General features: G+C 47.3%; 1 protein-coding gene and 1 pseudogene across 2 annotated transcripts in view; both read right to left on the bottom strand.

The window, feature by feature from the left end:
* CDYL2 (chromodomain Y like 2) overlaps positions 1 to 15,131 on the bottom strand; it is a 164,755-nt gene that overhangs the window by 14,613 nt on the left and 135,011 nt on the right. Inside the window, exon 4 of the mRNA XM_079119234.1 lies at positions 10,076 to 10,248. Coding sequence (XP_078975360.1) covers positions 10,076 to 10,248 — 173 coding nt within the window. The remainder of the gene's footprint in view (positions 1 to 10,075; positions 10,249 to 15,131) is intronic.
* LOC306648844 (large ribosomal subunit protein eL19-like) lies at positions 5,623 to 8,751 on the bottom strand (annotated as a pseudogene). Its single transcript has one exon. The product of its transcript is annotated as a large ribosomal subunit protein eL19-like (transcript).

Here is a 15,131-nt window from a genome sequence, read left to right as displayed (position 1 = left end):
AATTCCACGCTGGACAAGACACCACCCATTCATGCCAAGCTCAGGGGAGGGCAGCCTCTTTCAGCATGGGTCCTGGGGAAAGGCTTCTGGGAAGGGGCCACACCTGCTCCCCCACAGCCGCTAGTCCATCGGACACCTGCGGAGTGAGCACTGGTGTGTGCATGTGCTTTCTTTAGACAAGGATGGGGAGCAGTGGGGACGCTGCTCAGAGGCTGTCAGAGCCCTGGGGCCAGCCCTGCAAGAGCACGTCCCAAGAAAACCGCAAGGGGCAGCCATGGGTCATGTGGACACAGGACACAGTCTGTTCAGAAGAGGTTTCCATCCGGCGGGACTGTGAACGAAGCTCCCGCACAAGAGATGGTGGCAGGAGCCGGGATGGGACTGCTCAGCCGCAGGGCGCTTCTCTCAGGGGCTTCCTGGAAGTCCACCCCCACTCTCCACAACGCGCGGGCTGTGATGTGCTGTGCCCCACTCTGGGGAGCGGGCTCTGAGGGAGCACTAAGGGAGCACTCTGAGGGGGAGCCCGAGACTCCTTATCTTGGGTGGGGCCAGATGTCTCCCTCTGGCCCCGGGCACTCTTCTCTTGGCGGCCACGCTGGGCCTCGCCTCCTCTCCTGTGTGGCTCTCGGCCTCCTGATGCCTTGCCCTCCTGCTTCACCTCCTGCTCCCCACCACCACCTTTTCTTTCTTGTATGGGAATAAGGGTCCTTTGGTCCCTCTTTCAGCACTCTCGATCCCCGTGTAGCAACCTTCTGGCTGGCACTGCACGTCAGAGCCCAGGGGGGACTCTGCCACAGCAGGTGTGCTGCCCCGTCCCAGAGCTCGCTCAGGATCTCCTGTGGGAGCACCAGACATCTGGGTTTGGAAATGTGCCGTCCTGCCTCTCCCTGCTCTGCAGGCAGGAACGAGGGACCCGGGGGCCACCCCCTTCCCCACTGCCACAGCCCCTGAATTAGCTTCTGCTCCCTCTGAAGCACCAGAAGCCGCCCCGCTGCTGCCTCGCGCTCTGCTGAGTGCACCTGCCGCTGAAACGGCAAGGTCTGAGTTCCACTGGACGTCCTCCCTGGAGGTGGGGCTGGACGCTTTAGCTCTCCTTGCACATGGGGCCCTGCTCTGCCACTCCCTGGGTTACCCAGCTGGAGAAGTCAGAAGCCAGTCCGGGCCCTGGGTCCACTCCAGCTTCACATGGCTGATGTTTTTCATCCCTGTTTGCCCCTGACATCTCTCTCTCCCTAGATTCAGTTCCCAAGACTCTAGAAGGGAGTGGATGTTGCTCTCATGACCCTGACAGGTGGAGGCTGCAGGGAACAGGAGGCAAGACCACACCCCTCAGCCTTAACAGATGGAAGACGCAGACGCAGGGACAGGCTAGGGAAACGCTACTGCTGTTACTGGTGGTGCAAAGCTGCAGGACTGGGTGAGGAGGTGGGGGCTCGGACTCCCGGGGGACCCTCTTTCTGTTCGGGTTCCATGCCCACAGTGGCACTGCTGCCAGTTCTTGTTCCCACGTGCCCTGGCACTGCCCCCCCGACCAATGAACAAGCTTTATCAGGTTCACCCATGACTGGCTGTAGTGCCACTGTGCCTGCAGGTGTCAGAGGTTACCTGCTCACGGACCTCACCAGCAGATAAACAGGGTCCCCTTGGAGGGAGTGGCTTTAGGATACCAGAATGGAGGTCAGCATGGACCTTGCCTGAGAGGAGAGCCAGTGATGGGCATGACGTTCTGAGGTGCGATGGCTCCTCAGGAGCAGCTGTCTCCCAGGGCTGCCATCACAGCCAGGCTCCAAACCACAGAAACCATTCTCCCCTCCTTCTGGAGACCAGAGTCCCAAGCCCGGGTGGCCGGGCTGGCTCCATATGGGCCCAGGGAAGCCTCTGCTCCAGGCCCCTCTCAGGCCATCCTGGAGTTCCTGGGCTGGCGGCTGCTCCCTCCAGCCTCCGTCTTCGGGTCACACCCCACCTCCTCACCTGTCTCCTTTCCTCTCCTAAGAGCACTTCTCTTTGGGTTTGAAGTCCACGTTTCCAGGATGATCTCATCTCAGAAGTCTGAACTTCTTCAATGACCCAGTTTGCAAGTAAAGTCACATTTGCAGGTTCCGGGATTAGGACGTGGGTGCATATTTTGGGGGCTGCATGAGGTCTGCATGCTAATGAGTGGTGTGCGTGGAGTGGAAGCCAGGGGCAAGGTCGTGCAGGTGCCCCCGGCATCTGAAGATGCAGCGGGGTTTCAACAGCATTCGCACACCAGACGAAGACCAGCGAGACTGGCAGGAGGGTTTCGGTCCCCTTGGGTGGGTTCTGTTGGCCCCATTGAGGTGGGAAGCATCATGAGGAAGCTGCTGGTTCCCTCAACTCATGAAAAGCCAGTCCCAAGTCCCTGCAGAGAACACACTGCCACACTGCCAGGGCCGGGCTGTGCCTTGCAGGCCTGAGAGCAGCACAGAACCCGGGTCCAGTCTTCTCCTGCCCCCTGGAAAGCATTCTGCAACAAGAAGCATGTGGGTGTTCTGGAGCAGGGGCACCAGCAGATGCTCCCCAAAGAAAATCTCAGGGAGACCACGCCTGCCCCCACCCCACCACTGCCAGACCTCGGCGCCCACCCATGCCCCACGCAGACTCAGCACCTGTGCACACCAGGGGTCCCCAGCTTCTTTGGAAGCTGGTGGAGACATTTTGAATTATCCTGAGGGCGTGGCCACCATCACTGGAGGGGCGGCTCCCTTCCTGAGACACCCGCAGGAGACCAGAGGCCCTTTGACAGGTACCACACTCACATCGAGATACTGAGGACTGGAAGGTTTGAGTGGTGGAGGACTGTGAACCATAGATTTTTAAAAATTTTTTCATTTTAAATTTCTTATTTTTTTTCTCACTCTATTTTCCTATTCCCTTGGAGTCTCTTTCTCCCTTTTTTCATGCTAAAGACCAACTTCTTTTGATTCCACTCTCTTCCCTTGGTCAGGTACCTTTATTTGCTCACTTCCTTTCCCATTAACAATTATGTCTTATACCCCTCCCCATCCTCTTTGTCCACCACTAGAAGTTGTAGAGCTTACTGCAAGCCTGTTGGCTATACTGTAGATAATAGTCGAACTCATCCTTATTACAATACTGTTGAAGTCTTTATAGGGGCTATCTGGTTCAGGGCTGCATGTTATTTGTATTGGGTGCTGCTAATATTGATCTCCCCCTCAAAGAACAGATACTGGAAACCTGCAGGGTCACAATAAGCCTACAGGGGGAAAGCTGTAGTACCTTGGATCTTCACTACTAGAGGGGAATATACAGAAACAATATGAAAAATAGGGGAAGAAAGTGTCCTGAACAAACAAAGATGCTATTTTGGTAGAATTCAATGACAGCATGGCAGAAGAAATGACAGAAAAAGAGTTTAGAATCTGCAAAATTAAAATGATCCAAGAAGCAAAAGATGAGCTAAGAGAGCAAATGCAGGCAATGCATGATCACTCCAATAAACAGTTAAAAGAGCAAATGCAGAAAGCAAAAGAGCACTTCAATAAAGAGACAGATATTCTGAAAAAAAAAAAAAACCCAGAAATACTTGAAATGAAAGAAACAATAAAACAAATTAAAAATTCAAAAGAAAGCACCACCAACAGAATAGATCTCATGGAAGACAGAATCTCAGACAATGAAGACAAAATATTTAATCTTGAAAATAAAGTTGACCAAACTGAGAGGGTGGTAAGAAATCATGAATGGAACGTCCAAGAACTATGGGACATCATGAAAAGACCAAATTTAAGAATTACTGGGATTAAGGAAGGCACAGAGATACAAACTAAAGGAATGAACAACCTATTCAATGAAATAATATCAGAAAATTTCCCAAACCTGAAAAATGAGATGGAAAACAAATACAAGAGGCTTACAGAACACCAGGTGCACAAAATTACTGATCTGCACCAAGACACATTATAATGAAAATACCTTACATACAAGATAAAGATAGGATTTTTAAAGGCTGCAAGAGAAAAGCATCAGATTACTTATAAGGGGAAACCAATGCGGACATGAGCAGATTTCTCGGCCCAGACCCTGAAAGGAAGAAGGGCCTGGAACAATATATTTCAAGTTTTGCCAACCAAGAATCCTATACCCAGCAAAACTAACCTTCAGATTTGATGATGAAATAAAATCATTCCATGATAAACAAAAGTTAAAAGAATTTACAAATAGAAAGCCTGCACTACAGAACATTCTCAGCAAAATATTTCATGAGGAGGAAGTGAAAAGCAATAATACAAGTCAGCAAAGGGAGGAACTACCCTAAAGGTAAAACCAATCAAAGGAGAAATCAATTCAAGTTAAAAACCAAAAATAAGTCAAAAATGACCAGGAATACAAATCATATCTTAATAACCCTGAAAGTCAATGGCCTAAATTCATTAATCAAAAAACACAGACTGGCAGATTGGATTAAAAAGAAAGACCCAACAATATGCTGCCTGCAAGAGATTCATCTCATAGAAAAAGAAATCCACAGACTAAAGGAGAAAGGATGGGAAAAACATTCCACACACATGGACCCAGTAAAAAAGCAGGAGTCTCCATCCTCATATCAGATAAAGTGGACTTCAAACCTAAGTTAGTCAGAAGGGATAAAGAAGGACATTTAATACTGCTTAAGGGAAGCATAAAACAGCAAGACATAACAATTTTAAATATGTATGCCCCAAACAATGGAGCACCTCAATTTTAAGAATCAAACAGACCAAAACACAATAATAGTGGGTGACTTTAACATACCACTCTCACCACTGGGTAGATCCTCCAAATAAAAACTGAACAAAGAAACAATAGAACTAAATAATACAATCAATGATATAGAGTTAACAGACATGTATAGAATATTTCGTCCATCATTGAGCAAATACACTTTCTTCTCAGGAGCCCACGGATCCTTCTCCAAAATAGACCATATGCTATGCCACAAAGAAGCCATTAGTAAATACAAAAACATAGAGATACTACCTTGCATTCTATCACACCATAATGGAATGCAATTAGAAATCAATGATAAAATAAAAAACAAAAACCACTCCTACACCTGGAGACTAAATCATATGCTATTGAGTGATGCAATGATAACAGAAGACATCAGGGAGGAACTAAAAAAATTCTTAGAGGTAAATGAGAACAATGACACAACATATCAAAGTCTCTGGGACACTCTGAAAGCAGTACTAAGAGGAAGTTCAATACATTGAGCTCATACATTAAAACAATAAAAAGTCAACACTAAATGACCTAACATTACATCTCAAAGTCCAAGAAAAAGAAGAACAGATCAACACCAAAAATAGAAGACAGAAAATAATTAAAATCAGAGCTGAAATCAATGACTTTGAAACAAGACAAACAATTCAAAGAACTGACAAAACAAAAAGTTGGTTCTTTGAAAAAGTAAACAAAATTGATAAACTCTTAGCCATACTCACAAAGAGAAGGAGAGAGAAAACTCAAATTACTAGAATTCGTGATGAAAAAGGATAGATCATGACAGACACCACTGAAATACATAACATAATGAGAAGCTACTTTGAAAATCTATACTCCAACGAAATAGAAAATATCGAAGACACTGACAAATTTTTATAGATTTGATCTTCCCAGACTGAATCAAGACATACACAATTTAAACAGATCAATTTCAAGCACCAAAATAGAAGAAGCCATCAAAAACCTACCAACCAAGAAAAGCCCAGGACAAGATGGATTCTCAGTTGAATTCTACAAGATTTTTAAAGAAGAACTAATACCAATACTCCTCAAAGTATGCTAGGAAATAGAAAGGAGGGAACCCTTCCGAACTCATTCTGTGAAGCTAGTATCACTCTGATACCAAAACCAGACAAAGATGCATCAAGGAAAGAAAACAGACCAATATCCCCGAAGAACACAGATGCAAAAATCTTTAACAAAATTCTGGCAAATCATATACAAAAACATATTAAAAAGATAGTGCACCATGATCAAGTGTGGCTTATCCCAGGGATGCAAGGTTGGTTCAATATCCAGAAATCAATAAGTATAATTCATCACATCAATAGACGATTTTTTTTTAACAGATAAAGCTTGTTTTTATTTCAAGGGCTGATCTATGTGATCACTGAGACCACTCTGTACAGACACAAGAGGGGAGCTTTATTTCTTGGCCTCTTCCTCCTTGGACAGAGTCTTGATGATCTCTTCCTTCTTGGCCTGCAGGCGCTCCTCATGGCGCTTGTGTGCCTCCTTGGTCTTAGATCTGCAGGCTGCAGCCTGGTCAGCCAGGAGCTTCTTGAAGGCCTTATCTGCCTTCATCTTGTGGATGTGTTCCATGAGAATCTGCTTGTTTTTGAACACATTCCTCTTTACCTTCAGGTAGAGGCTGTGATATATGTGATGGTCAATCTTCTTCGCAGCCTACACAGAATCCACATCCTCCTCATCTAGGTTACCTTCTCCGGCATTTGAGCATGAGCTATAATCTTTCGCTTACCTATGCCCGTATACCTGCCCTTCTGGCAAGTCAATGTATTTTTCCGACATCAACCCTGGGAATGGACAGTCACTGGTTTGTGGATGATCAGCCCATCTTTGATCGGCTTCTGGTTCTGCTGATGAGAGTTAGCACTGGCGATTTCATTGGTGTCATTGGGACCCAACCAGACTTTCTTTTTCCCACCGTGAAGGACACTGGAGGCAAGCCTCTTCTGAAGCCTGGGCTTGCTCATGGCTGCAGCTGCAGCAGCAAAAGGGATCAATAGACTTAAAGTTAAGAATCATATGATAATTTCAATAGATGTTGAGAAAGTGTTTGATAAAATGCAGCACCCTCTTCATGCTTAGGAAAAGTAGGGATGGTAGGAACATACCTCAACATTGTAAAGGTTTTCTATATTAAACCCACGGCCAGCATCATTCTTAATGGAGAAAAACTGAAAGCATTCCCTTTAAAAACTGGAACAAGACAGGGATGCCCTCTTTTACCACTTCTATTCAACATTGTCCTTGAAATACTAGCCAGAGCAATTAGACAGACTAAAGAAATTAAAGGGATACGAATAGAAAAAGAGGAACTCAAGCTGTCACTATTTGCTGACGACATGATTCTATATTTACAGGATCCAAAAAATTCTACCAGAACCTTCTAGAACTAATAAATGAATTTAGCAAAGTAGGAGGATATAAAAATCAATATGCATACATCTAATGCATTTCTATTCTTTAGTGATACATCCTCTGAAAGAGAAATTAGGAAAACCACTCCGTTCACAATAGCCTCAAAAAAACATACTTGGGAATCAATCTAACAAAAGAGGTGAAAGACTTCTACAATGAAAACCATGGAACACTAAAGAAAGAAATTGAAGAAAACCGTAGACGATGGCAAGATCTCCCATGCTCTTGGAGAGGCAGAATTAATATTGTCAAAATGGCCATTCCATCAAAGGTGCTATACAGATTCAATGCAATTTCAATTAAAATCCCAATGACATTCCTCATAGAAATAGAGAAAGCAATCATGAACTTCGTCTGGAAGAATAAGGGACCTCGAATAGCCAAAACAATCCTGAGCAGGAAAAGTGAAGCAGGAGGTATCACAATACCAGACCTTAAAGTATACTACAGTGCAATAGTAACAAAAATGGCATGGTATTGGCACCAAAATAGACAGGCAGACCAATGGTACAGAAGAGAAGACCCAGAGACAAACCCACATAAGTACAGTTACCTCATACTAGACAAAGGAGCCAAAAACATACAATGGAGAAAAGCTAGCCTGTTCAACAAATAGTGCCGGGAAAACTGGAAATTCATATGCAGTAAAATGAAATTAAACCCCTATCTCTCACCCTACACAAAACTCAACTCAAAATAGATCAAGGACTTAGGAATTAGACCAGAGACCCTGAACCAAAGAGAAGGCAAAGTAGGCCCGAATCTTCATCATGTTGACTTAGGATCAGACTTCCTTAATAAGACTCCCAAACACAAGAAATCAAATCAAGAATCAATAATTGGGATGGATTCAAACTAAAAAGCTTTTTCTCAGCAAAGAATACAATCAATAATGTGAAAAGAGAGCCTACAGAATGGGGGAAAATCTTTTCCGCACACACTTCAGATAGAGCACTAATCTCTAAAATTTATAAAGAATTTACAAAACTATACACCAAAAATACAAAGAACCCAATCAATAAATGGGCCAAGGAACTGGGCAGACACTTTACAAAAGAAGATACACAGGTAATTAATAAATATATGAAAAAGTGTTCAACATCTCTAGTAATTAGAGAAATGCAAATTAAAACAACTCTAAGATTTCATCTTACTCCAATTAGAATGGCTATCATCAAGAACACAAACAAAAATAAATGTTGGTGAGGATGTGGGGAAAAAGGCACACTCATACATTGCTGGTGGAGTTGCAAATTGGTGCAGCCACTCTGGAAAGCAGTATGGAGATTCCTCAGAAAATTTGGAATGGTCCCATCTTTTGACCCAGTTATCCCACTCCTCAATTTATACCCAAAGGAGTTAAAATTAGCATACTACAGTAATGCAGCCACGTCAATGTTTATAGCAGCTCAATTCACAATGGCTAGATTGTGGAACCAACCTAGATGCCTTTCAACAGATGAATGGATAAAGAAACTGTGATATATACACAATAGAATATTATGCAGCCATAAATAAGAATAAAATTATGGTATTTGCAGATAAATGAATGGATTTGGAGACTGTCATCCTAAGTGAAATAAGCTGATCCCCAAAACACCAAAGGCTGAATGTTTTCCCTGATAAGTGGATGATGACATATAATGGGGGCAGGGGGCTTGGGGATGAGAGAAGAATAGAGGAACTTAAGATTACGTAGAGGGAAATGAGAGGGAGGGGGTATGAAAGATGGTGGATGGGCTGGGGAGATAGCTTAGCTGGTAGATGCTTGCCTCGCAAGCACAAAGCCCTGAGTTCGATCCCCAGTACTGCAAAAAAAAAAAAAAAAAAAAAAAAAGAAAAAGAAAAGAAAGAAAGAAAGATGGTGGACTGAGACAGACATCATGACCCTAGGTACATGTATGACTACACGAATGGTATGAATCTACATCGTGCACGACCATAGAAATGAAATGATGTACCCCATTTGTGTACAATGAATCAAAATGCAGTCTGTAAAAAAAAAAAGAAAAGAAAAAAAAAGAAAAACTCAGGAACACACACACACAAATACTCCAGAGTCGCCTGCTGGAGAGCTGCCTTCCTCAAAGCCCCCGTGGCCACGTGGGAATCAGCCTGTGTGATGTGGCCAGAGCACTGTGAGACGGGAGACTGGAAAATCCCGACATGCAGCCTGAGGCTCTGGGACACCAGGTGAAATAAGTGTTCCTTCTCAAGAGACCAGGGGACATTACTAAACTGGGTCTCTGGTCTGTTCCCCTCAGCCAGGCACAGCAGCAAGCATGTCTGCGCTTTCTGGAGTGGAGGCTGAAACCCAGCTCAGTGGCCTGGCTAGAAATCGCCCTCACTGGCTTTCAACACATCTACACTGATGTCATACTTAGGACCCCAACCTTCCCAAAGGCAGTGAGAGAGGGGCAATGCTCTCACGCGAGGGGTCTACAGATGCTCAGCTGTCCAGAGCACCTTCCTCCCTCCCCGTCAATGCCATTTTAGCTCCAGGACCCGGGAATGTCCGGACAACCAAAGTAGGCCCCTCCCGGCAGAAGGCAGGTGGTGTGTCCAACACGGGCATCAGCAGACACAGACCTCAGCAGGGAAATGGTCGCCTCCGACCAAAAGAATAAAAGTGGGATCTGACCAGAGAGCAAGGCAGGACAAGAGCTGTACGTAGAAGCAGGATGCCCTATTAAAGTTCAAATTTCAGATAAATATCTGATCATTTTAAATGTAAGTAGATCCCAGACGCTGCACGGCACAAACGTACGCTAAAAATATCACGTTCCACTGTTGGAAATTCAGATTTCCCTGGGCAACCTGTACTTCTGTCTGCTAAACGTGGGATCTTTGAACCCCGATGTGTCCCAACAGGAGCAGGACTTACCTGATGGCTTCTGCAATCCGAGTGCTCTCCTTCCTCCGGTCGCTGGACAGCCGGCCAATTAGGTAGGAATAGTCCAGGCCACTGCAGAACACGCTCCCCACTGCGCTGAGGAGCAGCAGCTTGCTGTCATCCGTGGCCGCGTTGCACAGCGCGCGCCGGACCTCCTTCATGATCTGCAGGCAGAGGTGAATTGCAGGGGTGGGGTGTCAGTGTCTGTCCTGTGAGCCAGGCGCCTGACTCCCCGAGGCCAGAGGTGAGCAGATCTGCTTCTGCCAGTGAAGGCAGCCTGCCCCGGACACAAGCACGTCCACACCAAGCGAGGAAATGCTCATCAAACCAAAGCCTTGGACACCATTCCCAAAGCGAACACAGGAGCTAATAAGGAGCCTGTGGTCACTGGCTCAGGCCTGGAGCCTGGCTGGGAGTCGGTCAATCCCTGGTAAATCTCCACAAATCCTCTTCTGGCATTTGCTAGTAGAGCCCTTTACAAGGTGCAGAAAAACAGCCGTGCGCAGCCCAGGTGAGGCCACTAAGCCCTCTCTTGATGGCTCAGTTCAGTCACGTTCTTGTCTGTCCTGGGTTCAGCCCAGCCCCTCACAGAGCCTGTTGGTGGCTCATGGCAAATGGGCTTCGGCATCAGAGCTAGCCCTGGGTTCAAGTCCTGCTGCAGTAAGGAAGCCCGAGCGAGCTGTGGCTCTGCCACGTCCCAGTGACACGACCTGGGACGTGCCAAGGGCACGCAGTTCCTCATCCACGGGAGGGACCACAGCTGCCCCTTTAAGCACTCCCGTGAAGACTGCAGGGAAGGGGAGGATGCTCTGGCCACCTGCAGGGCCCATCCCAGGAGGGGTGGTGGACTCCAGACAAGGAGCGTTTCCTTCCTCCCCTTCATGCCACTAAGGGGTTCTGGTTGCCCAGCTAGATTGTGATGTTAATATTGACAAGAGTGAGTCTCTCTCCTCTCACTGCCTCCACCTTCTCAGAGCCTACCATGGTTCCTGGTATACAGGGGACACTCAAACATTGCTCGTTTCATTACACAACAGCTCTCTCCCAGCCTCTTCCTCCAACCGCCAAAGAAAATCATCCAGGTTGCCTTCTCACATCTGGGAGCCTCGGACACAGGTGTGGCTGCCTCTCGAGGCGTCTGTTGTGGTTTGGATGTGAGGTGTCCCCAAGAGCTCACATGTGAGGCAAGGCAGGGAGGTTCGAGGAGAAATGACTAGGCTGTGAGAGCCTTAGCCCAATCCATGAATTAATCCCCTGATGGGGTTAAGTGGGTGGTGACTGAAGCGGGGTAGGGTGTGGCTGGAGGAGGTGGGTCACTGGGGGCCTGCCTTCGGGGTATGTATCAGGTATCTAGCGGGTGGAGTCTCTCTCTGCTTCCTGATCATCATGTGAGCCACCTCTCTCTGCCACACTCTTCCACCATGATGTTCATCTCACCTGGAGCCCCAAGGAATGGAGCCAGCTGTCCATGGACAGACTTCTGGAACCCTGAGTCCCTAAATAAACCTTTCCTCCTCTAAAACTGTTCTGGTTGGGTCCTTTAGTCACAGCAGTGAAAAAGCTGACTTTGGCCTGAAAGAATGGACATTTTTTTAAGCTGTCTGTTTTATCTCAACTCCCTAAGGTCTCCCTCTCAGTGACGGGAACAAAGCCCTTAAAGTTGTTCCAGGAATCAGCCCCAAACAGGGAGTAAAAGGGTAAATTGAGCCAGATAGCCAGATAGTGCTCAAACAGTAGGATTACCAGAAACTATTGACCAGAATCTACGCCCTGTTGTAAAACATTGTGAAACATGTTGTATGTTATCAGCAAACCCAGACCCCCTTTGAAATTTCCTGGCAGCTTTGTTCCCCTTTTCCCTTTCATGTGCGACCCCTCCCGATGTGTGGTCTCTGCCTTTATAAACCTGCAAGATTTTCTGCTAGGGACTCAACTTCTGGACTCCTGCGTGAGTCATGAGTCGGGTCCCAGCGCGCTGGAATAAACACCTCTTGCGGTTTGCATCAAGTGATGCCTCCTGCGGTTGATTGGGGTTGCCGTCCATCCATGGGACAGAGTTGGGGTTTCCTTTTTGGGGGCCTTACAGCCCTTTGGGCTAATAATGCCCTCCGTAAAAAGCGGTCTGGCTTTTGGAGCAGTGGGGTGTGAATTCTGAAGAGGGCCGACCTCTCCCACCTCCCAGAGGTTATGGTGGAGCCAGGGTCTGAAGCTGACCACTGCCACATGCACCCTGGCTACAGCGGCCAGAGCCTCAGCCAGGAACTCAAAGTCTGGGCATTGGGTCAACTGACCCCAGTAGCCTTCACACTTTCTGACTCCTTCCAGTCACATTTCTGCAGAAGATGCTGCATACACCATTTTTCTTGGGAGCCTGGGAATTCAGTATGAATTCACACGGTAGCGTGGCCAGGCTGCAGCAGTATGAGACGTGGAGACAGGAAGCCTGTCGAAATCCACTCCATCATTAACCAGCACGGCCTCTCTGCCACCTGCTCCCCATCCCACAGTCGGAAGACGTGGCTCAAACAATTTATCTCTGCTGTAGGAAGAGTCTCCCATGAGAACTTAAAACTCCAAGCCTGCTCTGTATGTGGATCTGAAGTTTTGAGTTACCATATTCACACAGGAGAGAAATCTCCACACTAGAAAAATTAACATGGAAATTGGACATGGCTAGTGACAACCCGAGGTTCTCATCAAAATGAATGTAAAAATACTCTGGAGAGAAACTGAAACCAAGGCTGCACGAGGACGGTCCCAGGAAAACAGTCCCTGCTGAGGCTGAGCTCACAACCCAAAATTACAGAGCACTCCAGGAGACACAAGTACTGACTCAACAGACAGCAAGACGACCTTAAGTGACACTGATCTAAAGAGACCGCAACCGAAAACACTCCAAAGAAAAGAGAGGACGGAAAGAGAAGAACAACAAGGAAAGCGCAGAAGACTATGGAAACATAGATTTAAAGGGGGAAAAGCTTCCCACAGTGAAAAACAGCAGGGCCGCGGGGACACCTGCTGAGACTCACGGCGACGAGAGGGAGCCGGAGGGAGTACAGGTGAAGCAACGGCCCTGCATCTGGAGCACGGGAGCAGGTGGAAGATATGTACGGAAGGTCAAGGCCGGCATGGTGGCCCAGGAGGTCTGAGACGGGGCTCTAGGGTCTCTCAGGAGGTCACAGAGAATAGGAGAGAGGCAGGATCCAAAGAGGTGAAGTCAGAACACCGGGGCCCAGCTGCATCCCACCCAGGGGCTCGAGAGAGGACCCGCTTCCTTGCCTTCTCAGCATCCAGAGGTGCCTGCCCCGTCCCCAGAGCCAGCCACGGGCAGCAGGGTCCTGCTCACTTTCTCGCCTGGCATCCCTCCCACAGAGACTCCTCTGCCCACCTCCTCTACACTGAAGGACCCTGTGATCACACTCCAGGACATCCAGCACCATCTCGGCCTCCTAATGCAGCTGGTAAGCAACCTCGATTCCTTCTGAGACCTCCATTCCCTGCCACGTAACCTAACGCATAGGGGGTTGGGACTGGGCATCTCTGGGGACAGGGTATCAGTCGACCTTACACAGACCAAAATTCCGAAATTCAAGAATTACAGAAAGCTAAGCAGAAGAAATAACAATAAAGGGATGTGTGGATATAACATTTTAAGACTTCATGATATTGAAGACAAAACAGAACTTTAATATTACCCAGAGGCAAAAGAAACCTCATCTCCAAAGGGCCAACATTTGACCAGAGGTAGAAGTCCAAAGAGCAGAAAAAAATGCCAGAAGAAAGTAATACAATGTAAAAAAAAAATATATCAGAAAAAAAATACCTGTCAAGCTCTTCACCCAGCTCAACTGTCATCTGGGTTAAGGGTAAAATTCAGGCATTTTCAGCCCAAGGTTTACCACGCTCAGACACACACACACACACACACACCCCAACTGTAAAGATTTGTCCTTCAAGAAGAAGAGAACTATAAGCAGAGAGAAACACTGATATGCAAAGAAACTGGAGAAGGCGCCGCCAAACCCGCGTAAGGACTGACACAACGCCATGGCTGCAGTCTGGATCTGGGCTGTCCCCAGAGGCTCCTGTGTTAAAAGGCTTGGTCCCAGGCTATTGGGAGGCAGCAGAAGCCTCAGGAGGTGGGGCCCAGTGGAAGGGAGTTGTGTCACTGGGGGTGTGGCCTTGAAGGGAACAGTGAGACCCTGGCCCTGTCCTTTCTCTTTTCGCTTCCTGGGTGCCATGCGCAGAACAGGCTTCTTCTGCCACATGCTCCTCACATGGTCAATATGGCTTCACCACTGGTTCAAGAGCAATGGGGCCAAGCGAACATAGACTGAAACCTCTGCAGCCAGGCCCGAATAAATCTTTCCACCTATCAGTTGCTTACCTCAGGTGTTTTGTCACAGTCACAACCACAGTACTAATACTGACTAACTTGAAGGTGGGAGGCAATGCTACTGTGTCAGAAAGCAGGGGAATGACCAGGGAGGGAGCGTGCCGAGTCTCATGTTTAAGAGTGGTGCGGAGGGCCTGATCACACTGAGGCTTCGCTACGAGGAATCACAACGAAGGGGGAGAAACTAAGGAAACCTCACTCGCTCAACTGAGGAAGAGTTAGGGAAGCTAGGGGAGGAGAGAACTAAGTGCACAGAGCACATGGCAACAGGAAAACGTCACAGTGCTGGCCTGCAGGGGCATCCAGTCTCAGGGAAGACGGCATGGGCCGGGCATTCAGAGGATCATTATTAATCATTCAAGGGGCGTGATCCTAGGTCTCAGGGGTGATATTCTGAAAGCATTGGTTTTTCAAATCACACTTTTAAAAGAACCCCACTTATTAAGCACCTAGGCTGCCAGAAACTGCATCAGGTAACTGCCTCCAAATACTGTACTCCAAACAAATTCTGCAAGATAGAGAACAGCATCCCAAACTCGGAGGTGAAGCAATAAAGATTCAGAGAGGTGAAGAAAGCTGTCCAAGGCATACCAGCACAAAGAGCAGGACTGTGATCCCAAATTCATACCCACGCCCTTCACCTTCTACTAC

The sequence above is a fragment of the Sciurus vulgaris genome, assembly GCF_902686455.1.
Source record: "Sciurus vulgaris genome assembly, chromosome: 17".
Lineage (NCBI taxonomy): Eukaryota > Metazoa > Chordata > Mammalia > Rodentia > Sciuridae > Sciurus > Sciurus vulgaris.
This window is presented reverse-complemented; position numbering and strand designations above follow the sequence as displayed.